At 30.0% G+C, this 20,696-nt stretch overlaps 2 protein-coding genes and 1 long non-coding RNA gene across 7 annotated transcripts in view; 1 reads left to right on the top strand and 2 right to left on the bottom strand.

Moving 5' to 3' along the window:
• Positions 1 to 8: 8 nt before the first annotated feature.
• On the top strand, positions 9 to 1,187 carry LOC126755088 (ribonuclease kappa-B). The gene is made up of 3 exons (XM_050467407.1): positions 9 to 267; positions 461 to 580; positions 760 to 1,187. Exons 1-3 carry the CDS (start codon positions 199 to 201, stop codon positions 856 to 858), a joined length of 288 nt encoding a protein of 95 aa, XP_050323364.1. The 5' UTR covers positions 9 to 198; the 3' UTR covers positions 859 to 1,187.
• LOC126755089 (uncharacterized) lies at positions 58 to 481 on the bottom strand. Its single transcript, XR_007666453.1, has 2 exons — positions 395 to 481; positions 58 to 313 (listed from the first exon to the last, which is right to left on the bottom strand). It is a non-coding gene; the product is annotated as an uncharacterized LOC126755089 (long non-coding RNA).
• Positions 1,188 to 5,107: 3,920 nt separating the features above from the next.
• Positions 5,108 to 20,696, bottom strand: part of LOC126756272 (uncharacterized) — a 40,983-nt gene continuing 25,394 nt past the window's right edge. Inside the window, exons 4-9 of one of the 5 annotated variants that reach the window (XM_050469213.1) lie at positions 20,187 to 20,372; positions 18,272 to 18,589; positions 17,995 to 18,192; positions 17,335 to 17,844; positions 9,110 to 9,236; positions 5,108 to 5,593 (exon numbers count right to left, since the gene is read on the bottom strand). In XM_050469213.1, the coding sequence (XP_050325170.1) occupies positions 5,478 to 5,593; positions 9,110 to 9,236; positions 17,335 to 17,844; positions 17,995 to 18,192; positions 18,272 to 18,589; positions 20,187 to 20,372 (1,455 nt within the window). In that variant the 3' untranslated portion in view covers positions 5,108 to 5,477. Of the gene's footprint in view, positions 5,594 to 9,109; positions 9,237 to 13,535; positions 13,555 to 14,517; positions 14,743 to 17,334; positions 17,845 to 17,994; positions 18,193 to 18,271; positions 18,590 to 20,186; positions 20,373 to 20,696 lie in introns of those variants that run through there. The other 4 variants (XR_007666568.1, XR_007666569.1, XM_050469216.1 and 1 more) reach the window with 4 other exon arrangements.

Below are 20,696 nucleotides of genomic sequence, written 5' to 3'. Positions count from 1 at the left end.
AGCACTCGTCGTACTGGTCGAAGCTGTCATGTGATTATATTTTTCACCTGACTGACATTTTTCTTCGCGAATTTCTTCAACTTCAATTCGACGACGGCTGAAAATTTGTAAGTTTTCCTTGCGGAAAATTGTACGAGGTTTAAGAAGAAAAGTCACCGTTTACCTTTCAGTGTAACACAAATAAATAAATCAGCAAAAATGAAAATTTGTGGTCCAAAATTGTCGCTCTGCGGTTTGATCATCTCCGTTTGGGGAATCATACAATTGGTGAGTAACCAGCACTTTGTGTAATATTAGTTATTGGTGATTTCCTCTGGAATAGATAAGCCATACAAGATAAAAATGTAAAAATTAATGTAAAATATGTGACTACGTAATAGTTTAGTAAATTTACATGTGCAGTTTGCATTATATTCTTGAGCTCCAAATAATTTGCAAAATTTTGTTTTCTTTGTTTCAGGTGTTGATGGGTGTTTTCTTCTTTATACACAGTGTTGCGCTAATTGAAGATTTGCCTATCAAAGAAGAATACACATCTGTAGAAGAATTCTATACTGCAGCCAATGCTGCGTATAACCAGGTATAGTGAAATAATTAATTGGATATACAAATACTTCCATATACTCGTGATTTGTGTTCATGACCTTGATCACGCTAACATCACAGTCAAACCATTTTAGAATCTTCATTTAAGTTAATTTTTACTTACATTTTTAAAATTTTGTTTACCTTCCACTAAATTTTAATTTTGTTTTTTAGAATGCCTACAATTGCTGGATTGCTGCCTGCATCTATGTGCTGACTCTATTGTTGTCCGCCCAACAATTCTATGTCAACAGCAGAGCAACTGCCAATTAATTTAAGAGACCGAGTAACATAAAACCTAACAAACCTAAAAAATCAACAACCACTTGTTTAGTTCGTTGACGTATTATGTTCTAAATTTCGCCACCGTCATCTTATATTGTTGAAGTTGTAGCTAGCAGCCATCTCTAAATAAAAAAACGCAGCTCAGGTTGTGTCAAGCATTGCGGAGACATTAAGTGGGAGCAATTATGGAGTACTGCAACACAGTGTGTCACCTCAAGTTCATCAGCGTCGTCGTTATTGTTGATTTTTTTTTTTTAATTTTACTAAGCGGTGTCTGCAGTTATCAATGCAAGAATATAGTTTTACAAAACCATTGAGTAACTCTTTAACATTATTTGTGTACTTACAGTTGATGTAAATAACGGAACATAATTTTGTTTTGTGGAAATTTCAGCAAACAAAATGTTCTTTGATTTCGAACCTTCAGTATGCTGCTAAGTTTCGACAAGCATTAATCGACAATTTTCATCTTAAACTAAACACATTCCATAATCGTCCAAATCCTTTGCGAAATTATTATTATTATTTCTTTCAAATTGATGTCTGCTATAATTCGCTGTCTGGTATTGCTTCCACTTTGCTTTAGCAATGTGCGCAAAAGTATTCTTTTTATTTACTTGTATTCTGCGTTGAGTGTATTTCGCTGGACGTCACAATTTCACTTTACTTTAACACATTGCACAAGCTTGCGCCACTTGTATAATAACTAAATATAAATATGCTACAATTTGCAAATTTCGTTTGTCTGCTATTTGAATAAATGCACATCTTTTTACTTGGAAGAAAGTGTTTATAGTTCTACTTGTCTGCAATTGCTTGCAAAATTCATCTACAAGCTACTTTCCGTAACTGTTTATGGTCTCCTCGATGTGTGTGTGTTTGTGTGTACAGTAACGTGACGTTAAGTATTGCAATTTCTGCGTAAAAATTAGTGCATTTTTCTGTATTTTTCACATATTTGTTCTTTTGTAAAGTTAAATAGCAACTTGTAAATTAAGTAAAAAATATAGAACTTTAGTAAATACTTAAAAAGATTAATACATACATATATACATAATCCGTATAAGGAGCACACCGCAAAAGCTGGTGAAAGTGTTGTATATCTTGAAAAGTTAAACTTCTATATAAAGTGTATATTGAATAAATATTATTTACATAATAAATAAAACTTAGAAAAAAACAAAAAAAGTTTCTAATGTGTGTTGTTACTGGTGGGCGTGCCTTGTTTTAATTTTAAAAAGTTGTGGTTTTTCAAATCTAAAATGAAACCGTTGGAACCTCGGTTTTCATAACAACTGTCAATTTGGTAGTATTCTACCAAAAATGAGAATTATTTTATGCAAGTACCACAACAACAAAACAGTGTATTTGCTTAAATGGTGTTCACTGAAGGAGGAGAAAAAGGAAAAAGGTGGGCCGGTTGCTCGCTCTACCGCCAGCCAGCAACGCCGGCGGGCATGATGACCCTCGCAGAGAGAACATGAGCGGTGCTGGCCTAAAGCAGGCGATCAGTCAGGCGAGGTAGCGAAAAGGCACCGTTTTAGGCTATCCAAACCCAAATTGCGAAACGGAAGAGCAGGCAAATAACGCCACAGGAGCTTTCCAGCTCTAAATTTGAAAGGCTGAGGGTTCGCAGCGCACAGGTGGCCGGAGGCGTATGCGTATGTATGTGGATTATCTTATGACAGAACTGAGAGACTATTTCGCTTATATGCAGTCAGCTGTAAAGACTGACAGACATAATAATTTACGAGTATAATGCTTTAATTTAAGTGGACTCCGAAGTTTTCTTCTGGGTCTTACAAATACGGTGACAAACTTAGTGTAGCCTGTTTAGAGTATAAAAACTATCATAAAAATTAAAAAATTTAATTTTTCATTTAACTTTTAAATTTACGATTTCTTAGTTCCATATTTAATAAAACAACAGCGCATTTGGATTTCGAACATATTTTATTTTAGACGCTTTTCGTTTTTGATATTTTATATATATTATAATAGATGATATTAACTTTAGAAATATTTATATTTAAGCAGGTATTTTTGCATACTTAATTCGATAAATTTTTTGCAGTTTTTACAATAAGTTAATAATAGTTGTTATTTTATATATGCATTTTAGTTATATAATATACATATGCATGCCTGTCGAGACGTTTACTCGCGCTTTTATACATATTTATTGACTATAATTAATAATTTATGTTTTTTTAATTTTTTTTTCATAAATGTTTGTTTGTGAAAGGTTATACCAACACTTCTTTGCATTTATTTACTACTTATAAATAAAAAAACTTATACTTTAACCCTTGCAAACTGTTTTTAAGGTTATGTATGTATATAGTATGTAAACTTTCATATACATACATACAAATACATTCGTACGTAAGTGTATGTATGTTTGTATGCTTATATACATAAATATATGAAACTAATGCTTTTCGTGTGCTAATTACAATAAGTACGTTAATGAAAATTTTAAATATACATATGTTTAAACAACTAAAAATTCAACAGAAACGCACTTTCTTATACAATATTTCTTTTTTTCGATAATTGTACAAAAATACTTAGCAATTTCAACTAATCTGCATAAATACATACATATACATATGTATATATGTATGTATATACATATGTATATTTTATTTATATATTTAATTTTTCATTTTATTTTAAGTTTGTTTTTTAGTTTTAATTTTGTTTTTGTTTTATTAAAAAAAAAAAAGTTTAATTAATTTTTTATATTTTACTTAGCAGTTTTTATTTTAATTTAATTTTTTAAATTTTATTTTAATTTTAATTTTTTTTATAATTTTTTTTTACTATTTTCTTGGTGTTATCAGTTTTTTTTTGTATGTAACTAGTTGTCTATGTATTATATAACTTTAAATTTGTGAATAAATATGCTTAGAATTTAGCAATTGTTTGCTTATACAAATATTTTGATTAGAAGTTTGTTGGGCCTCCAAAGAAATTCAAGCAATTTGTATATACAACTGTGCTTATTTTAGTTACTTTTTATTTATAATTTTTATTTTTGTTTCCATATTTCACTTTTGCTTACATATTTAATAAAAAAATTATTTTTTTTACCAGCTGGTGTACATTTTTCATATTTTCCTAGTAAATTATTTCCAATGATATGTTAATAGGAAATTAATGCGAAAAGTAATATAAAATAAATAAGGATTTACAGAGACTATACATTTTTTTACAATAATTAAGCTCATTGATGTTTAAAATTTATAACAAAAGTAAAAGTTTGCAATCGAATTAAACTGTTAAAATAAATATAAATTAAAATTCGAATACATACAACACATACATGTGTAGTATATATGTATGAAAAAAAAACAAATTTACATAAAAATATGCTAAGAAACTCTGTAAAAAAAAATAATTTAATTTTGCATTTTTGAAAAAAAATTAATTATAATTAATAATTTGTTGAAAAAAATAAAAAAGAAATAAATAAAAAACCTATAAAAAATAAAAAATTTAATAATTAAAAAAATTAAAAGAAAATTAATTAATTCTTTTCTAATTTTCTTAAATTATTAATTAATTAATTAATTTTATTTTATTATTTATATATTTGATTTTTAATTGAATTCAGTATTTTTATAAAATTCAATATTAAAAAAATTATTTAATTTTGCATGTTAAAATAAATTGTGTAAAAAATTAAAACAAAGTAATAAATAAAAAAAATTAGAATTAATAAATAAATTTAATAATTTAAAAAAATTAATTAATATTTTTTAATTTTCTTAAATTATTTAATGATTAATTTCTTAAATTATTTATTTAATTATTTTGTTTATAATTTTTTTAATTTTTTTATTAATTTGATTTTTATATTTATTTAAATAACTCAAAAAATTTAATTGGTTATTTATTTAAGAAAATTAATTAAATAAATTTATTTATTTTAAATTTTTATTTATTTATTTAATTTTTTTATTTATTTAAAAAATAAATAATTGAAAAAAAAAATTAAATAGTAATTAAAAAAAATTAATTAAATAAATAATTTAAAAAAATTTAAAATAAAGTATTTATAAATTAAAAAAAAATAAAGTTTACTGGATGTTTTTTCAATATTATGTACAGTTTCTCTATTTTTTGATTTCACCCCTGCAATTTTGAAGCTAAATTTTGTTAGAATTTCAATTTTTGTAGGTAATGGCGTTATTTTTTCTGTCCACGTACTATATATATGTAAATGTAAAGCTTTAATCTTGTATATAGTATATATTTTTGACTTCAATACAATTGCCTGCGCTAGCAAGCTATTTATGTACCATACATATGTATGTAAATCAGAAAAGATTTCTTCAAAAGTGAAATTTGTATGTAAATTGTTTTGAATTGTTCCGTTCATTTCATTAATATCAATTGGATTCCTGTTTAGGTTTGCTTTGTTGTTTGTTAAATGTTAAATACTTATGTATGTATGTATATGTATGTATAAATCTGTATGCGATTTCAATTCTAAGAATCTGCGAACATTTCCAAAAGGCCCGTTTTTTCTCTTTCCGCTTTCCTCTATTATACTTCCTACCGCTAAATAAATTTAGCTTTTGTTTTTGTTGTTTGTTAATTTACTCAGCACATTTGGTTAAGTTTATTCGCTCCTGATTGCGGCTCGAGCTTCGAGAAGATTTTCGATTGAGCGGTTCCAAATATGCCGCTGGAGTCCAACCCTCTGCATTGGCTTCTGTGGGAATGAGAAAGGCGTTGAAGAAAAAAATAGTGAAAAATTAGATTTTATACAATTTTTTTTAATATTTATAGTAAATGCATGCTAAATTTAGTTTTTAATAAATTATTTAATATATTGCTTAAATAACTCATAATTTATAAATAAAAAGTAATAAATTTATTACAAGAATATTTTTTTCCATTAATAACTAGAATGTTCGTATTAGCAAGCTAAATGCAGTTTTTAATAAAATAATTTAATATATTTATTAAATATCTCACATTTATTAAAAAAATATTTTTATTACAGTTTTATTTAATTTTTATTAAAATCTGGCATCACTGCTGTTAGAGCAAGTGGCTAACTATCACTAAAAATTCTAATCTTTAGCAACATTATCAAGCAATAAATCGGCCAAATGTGGTATTTTGCATATTCGATCATATCAGTTTTTTGCATTATCAACCACACATTAATGTTTATTAGGGTGCAATTAAAAGTTAGATAATGTAAGACCTATATTGTCTTAAACAAGCTTTTAATATTTGTTACAGAAATTGCAGCAAACAATTTACTTTAAAACAAAAATTGTTGTCAACATGTTGCTAAACTAATATTTGTTGCTAGCAACATTGTTGCGCAACATTTACATAAAAATACACCTATCAAAATTAAATAGTTTTGGCAAAAAATTATTAATTATGTTAAAAATTTCTTCGGCAACATTGCTTAGCAACATTTGAATTTCAGATTTAATGTATATTAGGGTGCGATTAAAAGTTAGATAATGGACAACCGGTATTGTGTCAAACAAGCTTTTAATATTTATTACTGAAATAGAAATTACAGCATAAAGTTTACATTATATGAAAAAACGCTGTCATTATGTTGCTAAACTAATATTTGTTGCTAGCAACATTGTTACGCAACACTTACATAAAAATACACATATCTAAATTAAATCGTTTTGGCAACAAATTGTTAATTATGTTAAGAAATTTTCGTCAACATTGCTTAGCAACATTTGACTTTGAGATTTACAAATAGCGTCAATTTTAGGCTTAACTTGTTTTGCACACGTGTTGCTAGTCACGTTTGGGAAATAATGATTAAAGTTGTGGCAGAAATGCTTCAAGAGTTCGATGCCGATGACGTTGCTCTGTATGGTTAAAGTAACATTTCTGGGTATCGTTTACGAGTTAACACAAGAGTACCTCAATGTGGTACTTAGCTGTGTGGAAGAGCGCGGCTTGGCTGTCAATCAAAATAAAACTGAACTGGTTTTAGTTACCAGGGTGTATAAAATCTCGGATGCACCTCTTCCACCATTAGGAGGTTCTCGACTTATACTGTCGAAAAGCTGACTCTTCCATGATAAAAATAGAGATAGCAATCAAGAAAGCCCAATGTTGAGGAAATAGAGAGGTTACCTTATTATTGTTATAAAGCAGCTATTGGGAAGCGGGGGTTGCCGAGAGATATGTGGCTATTGTGGAGCCACTGGAAAAGAAGCACAGTGAGTTTTTTTTTACCGATTAAATTGAAGCTTAAGGAGCAGGTTGGAAGGGTAATATTCTGTCTTTAGCTCTCATCAACTCTTGTTTCAGACTGCCATACGGCTGTTTAGCCTTTCAAGCAAAAGTGGCAGAGCTGTTATACAGGCCTCGTTGATAATAAGCTTAAAGCTAGTTAAGGAGTAACTGGATACTGTCTCATTGGCACTCACGATTGAAGCTAAAGATTCTGGAGGACGCAACTTGTCAAAGTTGCAATGAGGAAGATGAGGCAGAAACATCCAAACACTTATTCATTCACTGTCTAGCTTTCGGCAGGCTAAGGTTGAAGCATTTTGGTTCCCAAACGAATTCGGCAAGTGGCTTGGAATTGATATTAACCGCCTCAATACATTTTTGGCATGCGCTATGCGTTTTGTTGATATGCCCGTCGCATATCTTTTTAATCCATACCTAGGAGTTCTGCGCATCACAACTTTCAAGCGTCTCTTGCAGTCCAAGCGCATTCATGGCTTCACGAGAAGTCAGCTTATTTACCTAACCTAACCTAAAGATGTTGCGTAACATTTGAGAGAGTAATTTGTATCTGGCAACATTTTTGTAGCAATATTGTTGCTCGAAATGTTTTTAATATATCTCCAAAGCTACTTTTGCAACAATTGGATATGAAAACAAATATATAATATTACATTGGAAATAGAAGAACATGTCTTTAGTAAAGCTTACTACTAGCAACAGTTGTGGCTCAAAATTGTTCTAGCAACATTATTGTGGAACAAACGCATAACTACTATTGCTAATACATACATATATCACAACTACTTTTGGATATGGACGTTTTTAAGGGGTCATTCGCTTGAACGGAATAAAAAAAATATAATTTTCATAAAAATTTACAGTTCAACATCTGTTGCCAGAATTAGATGCTCTCGAAATATTTGCATACATATGATCAAATTTGACCTGGACTATGCTTTTAAACTGCGTCCAAAAACTGAAGGGACAAAGAAAACCCGTTTTTTATGTTGGTATAACCCTTTTATGTTCGTGCGAAGTTTGCTCGGAAAACATACAAGACTTTCTTTAATGCTTTGATTTGCTCTCCTTTTGTCAATGTTGGCTTAGCCAGCTGTTTGTTTACGAAGCGAAAACTTTGTCTGGCGATTTTTTACAATGGAAAAAATTTAAGTACGAGTTCGCTAGAAGTTTCAGGGTTGAGGGCTATGGAATCGTTGAAAATGTTGCAGAAGAGTTGATGGGAGTTTCAGGAGCATGTATTGAGGGCTATTCTGAAGTTTTTTTGTCGATCCGGATCAAATTTGAACAGACGATACGTGAAAATGTTTGAGAAGTGTTCAGGAGCACGTTTGAAGGCTATTTTGAATGTTTTTCGTCAATCCGGAGGATCCGGATTTGAGTTTCAGGGCTACGGAATCGTTCAAAATGTTGCAGTATGTTTTGAAAGCCAGTTTGTAGTTTTTTCGTCAATCCGGTATCATATCATATGATACGTAAAAATGTTGCAGAAAAGTTAATGGGAGTTTCAGGAGCATGTTTTGGAGGCTATTTTGAAGTTTTTCGTCAATCCGGTTCAAATTTGATCAGACATGAAAATGTTCCAGAAGAGTCTAGAAACATGTTTTGATGGCTATTTTGAAAATTTTCGTCAATCCGGTTCAAATTTGATCACATGATACGTATGCATGAAAATTTTTCTTTAGTATATAACTATATATAAAAAATCCAGATATGTGGAAATAAATATAATACTATTAAAAAAGCTTAGAAACACCAGCACCACAACAAATATATGTACTGATAGACTATATACTGATATATCTATATATTAACTACTCATACTTCCTTTAAAGATGGTGCTTTGTTACAACATATTTACATACATATACATATGTATACTAAGCATTTACAAATTTACATAATTTATATATTGCATTATATATTTATTTTATGTATATATGTACATACGTATGGCACTTAAATAATACAATTGAATTACCTAAAACACGCACAAACCACCAGCCAGCACAGCCCACCTTCAACAATTCAATCGCATCACCTTCGCGCATTGAGACCTCCGAGTGTCCCATAGCCGCATAATCGGCAAGGGCAACAAATTTACTGCCCTAAAATTATATGATGAACTATTTTACAAAAATGCACGTCGCAATTCAAGCGAAATTTTATCAATAACTGTACTTAAACGCTACTTAAACTAAGCAACGTTGCATTTTTGAAAAATTAAAATTTTTTTCAAATTTCAAATTTTTTGTGTTTTTGGTAAAATTTTGCATAAAATTGCTAATAAATTCTCTTAACCCTTTAGCTATGAGCTTTTTTGCGAATAATTTTCAACAAATGAAATTTATAATTTTAAATTTTGCAGCGAAAGGATTGCAAGAAATGCGTTTGTGTCGTTAACAAGAAGCGTTGCTGCCACAAGGCAGCATTTACTATTTATTATATATATATATATATACTTATGTGGCATACAATGTAAATCAAAGTGAAAAATGGCGTTGGCAATGCTTTGCACTAAATTAAAAGATTGCGTGGTGTTCGCAAGGCAAACGCGTAATGCAACAACTATGGAGAACTAGTAAAAATGATCAACGAACGCCGCCGAGGCAAATACGATTTTACACATACATCTATATGTAATATATAATTAATTGTTGTATATTTTTTAAATAAGCATTATTTATAAGCGCAAAACGTATATGACAACACAACTTATTAATTATTTGAGCATTTTTTTTACTTTTTTAATTAATATTTTATAATTTGCAATATTTTTTTATATTTTTTACATATCAAAGTAAACGAAAATCAACGAAATTCAATTGAAATGAAACAAAATCTATAAGCAATAATTTATGCACTTGAGGATATGCTTGTTTATGTATGTGTATGTGTGTGGGGTGCGTGAACGCTTGACTTCTGTGCATGGCTGTGAGGGTTTGTGCTGCTGTGGGTGTGCTTTTGTGGATGGGTGCGTATGTATGTATTAAATATGGTGGTTGGTGATTGGTGAATAATTTATAACGGTATTACATTTCATTTTGTTGTTTGTGCATTTGGAGCAGTGCTTTTCGCGCTAAAACACTATTTTATATTGTGGACTTTCTAGTAACATATACACACATACATAAGATATAGATTGTAATATTGCTTAAAATATGTTTAAAAATGTCGAATATGATTTTTTAAGGCTTTGATTTCGTTCTTCATGTATTTGAAAAAAAATTCCCAGGTTATTGCTATTTTTGGTAATTTTCTAGGCTGATTAAATTTGAAAAACACTAGAAGCAAAATCGATGTCGAAAACAATATTAAAAAAAAAATACTTTAAAATTTCAAAAAATATAAAAAATTTATTTTTAGCAAAACTAAAAATCAAAAAAAAATGCTTTAAAGAGTCATCATAAGCAGGTGTCGAATATGATTTTTTAAAGCTTTAATTTCGTTTTTCATATATTTAAAACAAAAAATTCAAATAATTGCTTTTTTTGTTTATTTTCTAGGCTGATTAAATTTGAAAGATACTAGTCACAAAACTGACATCAAAACAAAATTATCAAAACAATACTTTTTTGAAAAAAAATATAAAAAAATTACCAGAAAACAAACCGGAATCGAAAAAAATATTTAATATGTATTTAATATAAAACATTTTTTTCTGAATATTTCTTCTAAACTTTTGGCCTTAATACCAAAAAAAAAAATATTTAAAAAAACATTACTTCAAAAAGTCATCGACTGCTGCCAACAATAAAGGTATAAACTAACTTTTTTTATGATAAACATTTTTTTCGAAATATTTGTACAATACTTTTGCTATTAATACCGATGCAACTAACTTCAATAAATTTAATAATTAATTAAATCATTTTCTGAAAATTTTTTCGGAAAAGTCTTTTAAAAAGTATAAAATAATTAAAACAGACATTTTATTATTTTTTCTGATTTATGATTTTTTTATTATATGAGTGTTAAACAGAAAATGTGCTTTATAAAAAATTTAATATTACGTTGCAATAATAATAATAATTTAACCATAAAAATTAATAAAAAAAGTTTACAAATTATGTAAACCGATCTATAAATTTTATGACAAGAATTATATAAATAATTGTAATTTTTTTAATTATTCAAATATTTTTAATGATTTTATTCTGAAACCGATAATTTTTTTGCCCTTTCACACAAAGGTGATAAAAGTTACTCATACGCACTGTTACACCTGTATAGAGTAATGGTAGAAACATAAGCATAAGACCTTCTGTCGCTTTTCTGCTTCTGTTCAGTGGTTACGGAAGATTTCTTTTCATAATATTTAAAACGATGTCAATTATGTAAGATTATTTAAGAAAAAGATTCATATTAGCAAGACATCGTCCTTACTTCATGAATAAATTTTCGAAAATATTTAACTAAACCGGGTTACATGAAAATTATTATTTATTTTTAGATCTTGGAAGAAGAAATTTCAAAACTTTTAACCTGTGACCTTTTGACATACTGTACGAGTACACAATTTCCATCTTTTCTCCGACTTAACTCAATATTATAATGTATTTTAAAAACTAACGGGTTTTTCAATAGGAATGCTACAAAAGCAGACCGATAGGGACAGCAAACGACGCCCCATTTTTCCCGCTCTTTTGACATTTCTCTTCAGTAATGTTTGCCATTTTATCATGGAAAAATATACGATCCAACAACGAGTCGGAATTATTAAAATTTACTGCCGAAATTCGGAGTCAGTGGCCTCAACTTTAAGAGCGCAACGTTTAATTTATGGTCGTCATAATCGTCCTGTCAGATCAACAACTTTGAATCCACAGACACAGTACAAAATGTTCCCGTTCCAGTGAGACAAAGAAGTGTCGAGAATATTGCTGGCTCTAGCATATCAATTGAGAAAGACCCAAATCAGCCTCTCACAGGTCGTTCACATCCGTTGAGCATCTCTGTGACGTCGTTGTGGCGAATTTTGCGAAAACATCTTGGCCTACATCTTTACAACATCAAATTGACCGCTGGAACTGAAGCCGCTTGACCATCAGAATCGTCGTCTGCTCGTGAAATGGGCTGAGCAACAACTTGAAAATGATCCGGATTTTCATCAAAAAATCATCTTCAGCGATGAGGCTTATTTCTGGATGAATGTCTCCGTCAATAAGCCAAATATGCGTTATTGGTGAAGCAAAAATCCACATGTATTCCATGAGTCACCATTACATCCCGAAAAAAATACGGTTTGGTGCGGTTTATGGGCCGGCAGCGTCATTGGGCCGTACTTCTTCTGCGATGGTCAAAACCGGCACGTTACTGTGAATAGCATTCGCTATTGCTCAATGATAACCGAATATTTTTGGCCTGAATTGGATGATATGGACTTGGATAATATGTGATACCAACAGAACGGCGCCACAAGCCACACAGTGAATGGCACAATCGATTTATTGAAAACCAAGTTTGGTGAACGTGTTATGGGCCAGTCAATTGGGCATGTCGGTCGTGCGATTTGACGCCGTTAGACTTTTTTCTGTAGGACTACATCAAGTCTATGGTCTATGTCAACAAGCCAGCGACGGTTGATGAAGTTCGTACGAATATCGAACGTGAAATTGCAGCAATATCGGCCGATTTATGCTTGAAAACCGTCGAAAATTGGGTTCAGCGTCCGAAATTCTGCAAGCATGTCTGTGGTGGCCATGCACTTTTGTAGCGCTCTTATTGACAAACTCGTTATATAAAGGGTCTTCAAAGCTTTTTTTGTTTGCTTTATGTTTCGCAGAATATCCTTGCATGTAACTCAGTTTTTCTAGATTATGCTATATGATAATCTATATTCTATGTATATGTGTGTAAGATAACTCCTCGACTTTTCTTTTTATCTAGTATATATGTACTTATATTATTATTTCTTGTTAAAATTCGTGCATTTTATATTTTTCTGTGTGAACTTAACCGCTGAACTTCAAAAACTCTACAAAAACACCTAAAACACGCAGCTGCAGCCGATCGTAAAATTATAAGAATTTCTTTTGTGAAAAGCGTTCCGCATTCGCTCTAAAAATATTTCGCTTGTGACAGGTTTTGTGATTTTCTTTGAGTATTTGAGCAGTGTGAGAGTGCGTAAGTTGTTGCGAGCGAATTTTTTTGTTGTGAGTTCATAAAAATGCCTTGATATGGCAACATTTGTTAGTGGCATTCCTTTAAATACTTTATTTAATTTGTGTAATTATAATTTAATTCTTTATGTCTTTATAAATTTTCATATTTTTCTGCAATAACAAACACTTGTGTATTTAAAAATCAACAACCGCTTGTTTTCAATCAACAATATAGCTAGTATTTAACTTAAACATACAGTTATTTAATCATTTGATTTACTATAAAAAAACAAAAAAACTTACGCAGAATTTAACTGACAGACTGCTTCCATTATTGTTTAACATATCGTTTTTGTAAACGGAGATTATAATTTATTTGATGATTTATAATGCATAATGAAATAACGGTTGATGGCGACACGCAAGCATGATGAACGATTGCGAATACGAATACGTTTACGAACACGATCGTTGGGTTGACGAGGTAGCAATAGAAAGAGAGCGATAGCGATATTGAGAGTGAGACAGAAGACGGGCAGGCATTCATTGAAGACGCTTGTACAACGAACAGTTCTATATGAAAGCACACATACATACATACACATGTACATATATGAAGCGAGCGGGCGATTTTCGTTAAACATACACACACGTGCGTGAAAGAGAGCAAATTATGTAGACACGTATGAGTTACGGGATTTGTACAAGCAGTGAGTATGAGTGAGTGCGTGTTGAAGAGCGCAAATAGAGAAATGGCGTATGTGTGAGTGAGAGAGAGATGTTACTGTATTGAACTTTTTCTGGTCAACAGTGAAACGGTGTGTAAGTTAAGCTTTCGGAAATGAGAGGAAATTAAATTTCGAACAATTTTTGTTGATTCTAACGGTTTTGGCGATTTTCTATTTTTAATGCGTGCACTTTTATATAGTTTGTGGGCGATGTTTTATATAATGAATTCACTTTTATTAAATGCATTTCTATTTTTACTTTCTTTACACCTTACTTTCTTACTTGTCATACATAAGCACACTACGCAACAACACTATGCTTTATGGAAGTACTCTTTTCATAAGGTTTGTCGGAGGCACTAAATTATTTCGTTTTTCTTTGCTGCTACACTATTTTTAGCGTGATCTTTTTATGGCATTTACTCATAGAACTAACTGTTACTTTGTACTATAAATTAAGCGATTTTAATTTACAATTTTTACTATTAATTCGCTGCGTTAATTTTAGTAATTACTTATTTACTTTATAGTTTTGTTTTGTTTTTGGTATTTCGTACTTTTTTTCGTTTTGGTTTTGGTAATTTGTTGCTTCGCCATCCATTTTGTTGTTGTATGATATTTGCTACTTTTCGAAATTCTCTGCTCTTGAACCTTGTTTGCTCAGCTGCTCAATGCTCAACGGAGACATAGAATTTGGAATTTGACTTACTGCTACGCGGATAAGAGCCACCACCATTACTATCGGCATTGTAGGTCCACTGAGACAGAAAATTCATGAAACGCTGTAGGGTTTTCAATTCGCAGGTTTTATTATAGCACGGTATAATTTATTTTATTTTATTATTATTTTTTTTTATTTTTTTTTTAAAGTAGATTAGTATATAATTCAGTTTTATAAAATTTTAGTTATTTTTTGTCAAATAAAATTATAAAACAAAAATATTTTTTATTTTATTTCAAAAAATTTTTTATTGTTGTTGTTTCGTTCGTTATAATTTTGAGTTTTATATATTAATTTGAATCGAAATATTTTTTTATGAATAAGTTCATTTGATTTTAATTTAATTATATTTTTTAAAAATATATTTTTTTTAGTTTTATTAATTTTAGTTTTTTTTTTGAAATTTAAATTTTATTTGAGGCGAAAGTTTTTTATGAGTGAATGAGTTTTATTTTAATTTAATTATATTTTTTAAAAATAATTTTTTTAGTTTAATTAAATTTTAGTTATTTTTTGTCAAATAAAATTATCAAAATAAAGATTATTATTTATTTTATTTTACAATTTTTTTTTAAATTTATTTTATTAATTTTTTATAATTTTGAGATTTAAATTTTAATTTGAAGTTTGAGGCGAAAGTTTTTTATGAAGTTTTTTTAATAATTTAATTATATTTTTTAAAAATAATTTTTTTAGTTTAATTATTTTAGTTGTATAATTATTGGTTTTCATTTTAATTTAATTATATTGTTTTTATTATTTTTTTTTAGTTTCAATTTGTAGTTTTGTTATTATTTTTTAGTATTTTAATGAAATTAATGTTATTGTTATTTTTTTTTTATAATAATTATTAATATATTTTTATTTATAGAATGGTTTTTATTTAATAAGATAATTATTTATTTGTATAAAGAAATTATTAAAAAAAATTAATAATAATAAGAAAGTTAAAAATAATTAATTTTTTTGTATTAATTTAATTTACGTTATTAGAATATTTTTATTTGTTATATTCAATTAATCGCAGATAAATGTAATTTTTTATTTTCATATATTAAAAGTATCCATATAAAAATAATTTTTTTTAAATTTGAATTTTTTATTTTATTTTCATATATATATATTATTATATAGTATCATTAAAAATTTAAAAATATTTTTTTTTATTATTTTGAATTTTATATGTTGCATATTTTTTTAAACATTTTTTTATTTATTATGACACATTTTTTTATACCCATTTTTTTTAATATTTTGAATATAATTTTTTCCCATTATATATTTTTTTTATTTTCATACATTAACAAATATCAATTTAAATTTTTTTTTATTATTTTGAATTTGTTATGTTTTATTTTTTCTCCAAATTTATTTATTTATTGTTATAATTTTTTTATTATTCCATGGTATTTAATTATTTATATTTTTATGTATAAATATCAGTAGAATATTTTATTTTATGAGATATTTACGATATATATAAATGTTTACATTAAATAATTTTTTTTATAAATATTTTTGTTTTCAGTAAATAACATTAATTTTAATAAATAAAAATATGTATATATATTTTATAGTATAAAGTATTTTTCAGCATATTTTGAAATATCATAGTTTGCATAAATAAAAAAAAATCGTTAAATAAGTGATTAAGATTTAATTGCATTAATATTTTTTGTTATATTTTTTAAAATATTTTTCGCATAAAAAATATGATTTAAATTGTTAAATCAACATATTGAATATATATTTTAAAATTATGTGAATTTGTAAAACAATGTAATTAAAAAAAAGGAATTAAACAATTTAATAAAAAAACAATTTTATTATAAAATAAAAAAAAAATAATTAAAAAATTTATAAAATTTAATTAAAATTTTAAATATTTTTAGTTATTATTTATGCATTTTTAATTTGTTATAATTTTGTATATATTTATTATTATTTTTATAATTTGTTATAATTTTTTAAATTTTTTTTTATACCGAGTGCATTGAAAATGTATATTAATTTTTTTTGTAATTTCATTTTTATATACAAACATTTGTATATACAGTTTTACAAGTTACACGACACCATTTTTATGTTCATTTGTACAGGGTTGCATTTTGCAATTGCAGTTGTGGGTATTATTGGAATATTTTAAGACAAAGTGTTTTGTGCATGAAAGTAAAAAAGAGAACCCAAAAAAATTAAATAAGACAAATAATATAAAACATATAGTAGAAGAAACTATGCAACATGATGGATGAATATGCGAAAAATAACAATAAAACAAACAGAAAGCGAGAAGAAAAATTAAAAAAAAAGAAACGAATTACAAAACTTACATAAATAAAGCAGTTAAATAATACAAAACAAGAACTAAAATAATAAATTTTAAATTAAATAACAAAATTTACATTGAAACCGAAACCAAAAATATACCAATATCTAAGATAATAAGAAAAACTTTGTAATAGGAATTTTAATAAAATTCGAATAAATAAAAAAATAACGGAAAATAAGTAACTTCGCTCCTTCCAAAAATGTATTTGCAGGTTTTTAAATTGTCTGCTGTAGTATGTATAGAAATAGCAAAATGTGCAAACATAGGTTGCGCACCTATGTATGTCGCCCCCCTTAAGCTTATAACGGAACATGGTTAACTTACCGGCGCGCTGTTATCCTCAATGATCGACATTTCATCCTCACTGTTCGAGTAGTCCGAGCTCCAGCCACAAGCTTCTTGCTGTTCCTTATCCACGCCGCTGCCGCCGTTAGCATGCGCATGCGTGTGGCCATTGCCCGTCGTCGTGCTCAGTTGCGGCATGCCGTGCGGATAGGCATCATCACCGCTACTGCTGCAGTTGGAATTGCGATTCGAAGATTCAGAAGATGCATCGCAGCTGACGGCGCGCTGTGGCATGCCCAGCAGTATGTTGGGTGTGTCCCATGAGGTGGTCTGTCTGAGGCCATGATGATTCATGCTGTACTGTTTGATTTTCTCACCCTTCAGCTCTTCCAGCTGGTTTAGTAACAAACGTTTAATTTCTGTAACCCACTTGTTTTTAACCTCCTCGCCCGGCGCTTGTATTGTGTGGACTTCTTGGCGTCCTTGCAGCCAGACTTCGAAGCGTGTGGAATCGCCGCGTACCGATTCAGTGAGCCCGATTTGTGACATCTGTGAGTGATAGAGAGAGAAAGAAAATGCAAAAGTGAGAGAAAGAGAGTGAATGAGAGAAAGATAGTGAGTGAGAAAAAGAGAGTGAGAGTAATAAAAATACTCAATCAAAGTAAAGCACTCAAATAAGCATTCGCTCCCTTGGCGTACCTTTAATTGATGCTTGAACTGATAAGTGCTCTTGTTGTGACCGGGCTTTGAAGTTTTCTTGCAGAAAATCATCGACTTTTGATAAAGAAATATGTGTCGTTGTTGCGGTTTCTTGCGAAGTCGCAAATCCTTCTTCGACTCGGTCCACACTTGGAAGGGATCCTGCAGCAGCAGTTCGCCTTGTTGCGAAAGATTGCTCTGTAAGGTACAGAATAATAAAAAGTGATAAAAATTGGTTACTCCACACTCAAAAAAGCAGCTTTGCGCATTTACTTACCGGGAATCCCGTTATAGCCACTTGATGCATCGAGTCGTTCACACAACGCAACACAATCAACATGCAATCTAAGGCTTTTTGCAATTCTTTGGTACAGCTGCCGCTGTCGCTGGAGCTGAGCAAATTCTCGAGCAGTAATTTGTACTTGGTAATGCGCTGCACGGGCTTCAGCAGATACGCGCCCAATGGCAGTTTGTGTCCCAAACGCTTTTGACATTCTTGCAGGAAGAGATGTGTATCGACGAGCGTCTCGCGCAATCGATCGGAGCGCGGTATATTTTGGCAGTAGAAAGAGTACAAACGATAGAAGGTGTCGCGCTGCAAATAGAGATGAGCAGAGCATAAATAATACGTAGAAGGATCAATGAAGCTGTAAGAAAACCCGATAATAATGTCTTTTTCCCCAGAAAAATCAGATCTGGATTATAAGTTGGATGCATAAGAATCTCTCAAACAAACCTCAAGAGTTTCTGGCGAGTTACTATCAATGTTTGTCGCACTTGTTAGCTCAGACTCACATTTTCCAGTGGCCACTGCAAGCTGAAGAAGCTCTTACACAACATGGGTCTGGCTTCTTGCGTAAATTGCCGGTTCTGCGACAGGAAGCCTGAAACACCAGAACAACTGCTAATTGACTGCACAGTCGCAGGCCAAAGTCCCTTGGCAACATGTTTCCAAATAGGGATTACATCGTTTTGGTAGCACCCAGTAAAATGTAGGACTCTATCAATATGTTGGTGCTAGGTAAGTATTTTTGATTTAGAAGAGGGGAAAATAGATCTAAGGTCGCGGTACATTCCACGTTTATCAATCATGAAATCACTGTGTCGCTTGGCTTTGGTCAAAACTGCCCACTTCTGGGAGATATCTTCTTTGAGACGGTTCAGTGTTGTCAGTATACTATATGTAGGTCCGCATTAAGAGTTTGATCGTTGGAGAGCAGTTCATAGAAGATGATTCCTATCAATCCCACCAAACATATAACTAAACCTTTCTGACCGCCAATCCTGGCTTAGGCACCATTTACAACCCTCACCAAGATTCGGCCGTCACCGTTTTTGCTCAACGTTGTTGTTTTCATCAACAGTAATCATTCGCTTAAGAAATTAATCGATTTTGTTGCGTTTCATCAGCGATACGGAGTTGAAAATTCGGTCCATGAGATTTTTTTGGGTTAACTTGTGTGGTACCCATAAATCGAGTCAGTTTTTGTAGCCAATCTTATTTAACTGGATCCAAATAGTATTTTTTGCTATGCTTAGCTCGCGGGAAATCGAAACAGGGGCGAAACTGTGACATCAAAATTACCAAAATGGAATCGATGGCACCAAGGCTACTCATTGGCTGTTACAATACCAGGATCATAATCAGTATGGCTTAAACAATGCAGAGTCAAGCAATCACAAAACTGACTAAGGCATTTTTTATGCAATCTTATCTTTTTAACGCGATATTGCTGACCTCGATCGCACTGATACAACGCGAGATATAGAAGACTAAAGCAATGTATTGGAAAAATCCGCTATAAACTCAGGTAGCTGGTTTGATGTCTATCGTAAACTAATTTGATTGATTTTAGTTTCTGGAGTAAAGAGATCTAAATAGATATTTTTTGTATTCCTACTTAAGCAATCCAATCTATATCTTTCAAAGGATTGTCTGCCAGAAAGTTCTAGAAGTTTTCAGATTTGATTTCATAAATATAAAAATTGTTTCCTCAAGGAACCAAATTTCCTCATTTTGGGGATCTGAAAGCTTGGTTATCCTTTACTATCTAAAGATAAATCTTCAGTCTTAAGTATATACCTCTAAGAGCTATAACACTTCTAATTGTTGATGATTTATAGCACCAATTATGAAAAAAATTCGAAAGCGTTTCAGTTTTCAATAATATTTCAAAATCCGTTCTACTTACCCTCTGTACAAAACATAGCGCCACCAACTCTGTGGTTGATATACAATTTTCCAGATCCTTAAGGAAGATCTCATTATGAAATGTATATAATTCGTGTAAATTGCCGAACAATATATCCTCTTTGCCTTGCAGGCTGGCGGGTACAAGATGCATCATTTCTTCAGATAGCATTTGATCACGATAGCCCTAAAAGAGACGGATGGAAATATATAAGATAAGGAAGGCATTAATCTATTTATTTGCTTTTAAAAACTAAGAATTTTGAAAACAAAAAAAATATTGAAATATTTATATTCAAGTTTTTAATTGAAATTCTTTAAGAAAATGTAAAATTTTTCAATTTGTTTTACTTTAAAACTTTTTGTACCATATTTCTATTAATTTTCGCGTTGTAATTTTTATCTTCAACTATTCTATCGAATTCGGCGCTAAAGAATTGCCCGAATTTCGCCTCAACATATTCGTCAACCTTCGTGAATCCCTGCGCACCGATGAATTCCCGCAAGACAC

The sequence above is a fragment of the Bactrocera neohumeralis genome, chromosome 4, assembly GCF_024586455.1.
Source record: "Bactrocera neohumeralis isolate Rockhampton chromosome 4, APGP_CSIRO_Bneo_wtdbg2-racon-allhic-juicebox.fasta_v2, whole genome shotgun sequence".
Classification (NCBI taxonomy): domain Eukaryota; kingdom Metazoa; phylum Arthropoda; class Insecta; order Diptera; family Tephritidae; genus Bactrocera; species Bactrocera neohumeralis.
The sequence above is the reverse complement of the archived record's forward strand: the minus strand, read 5'-3'. Positions and strand labels throughout refer to the sequence as shown.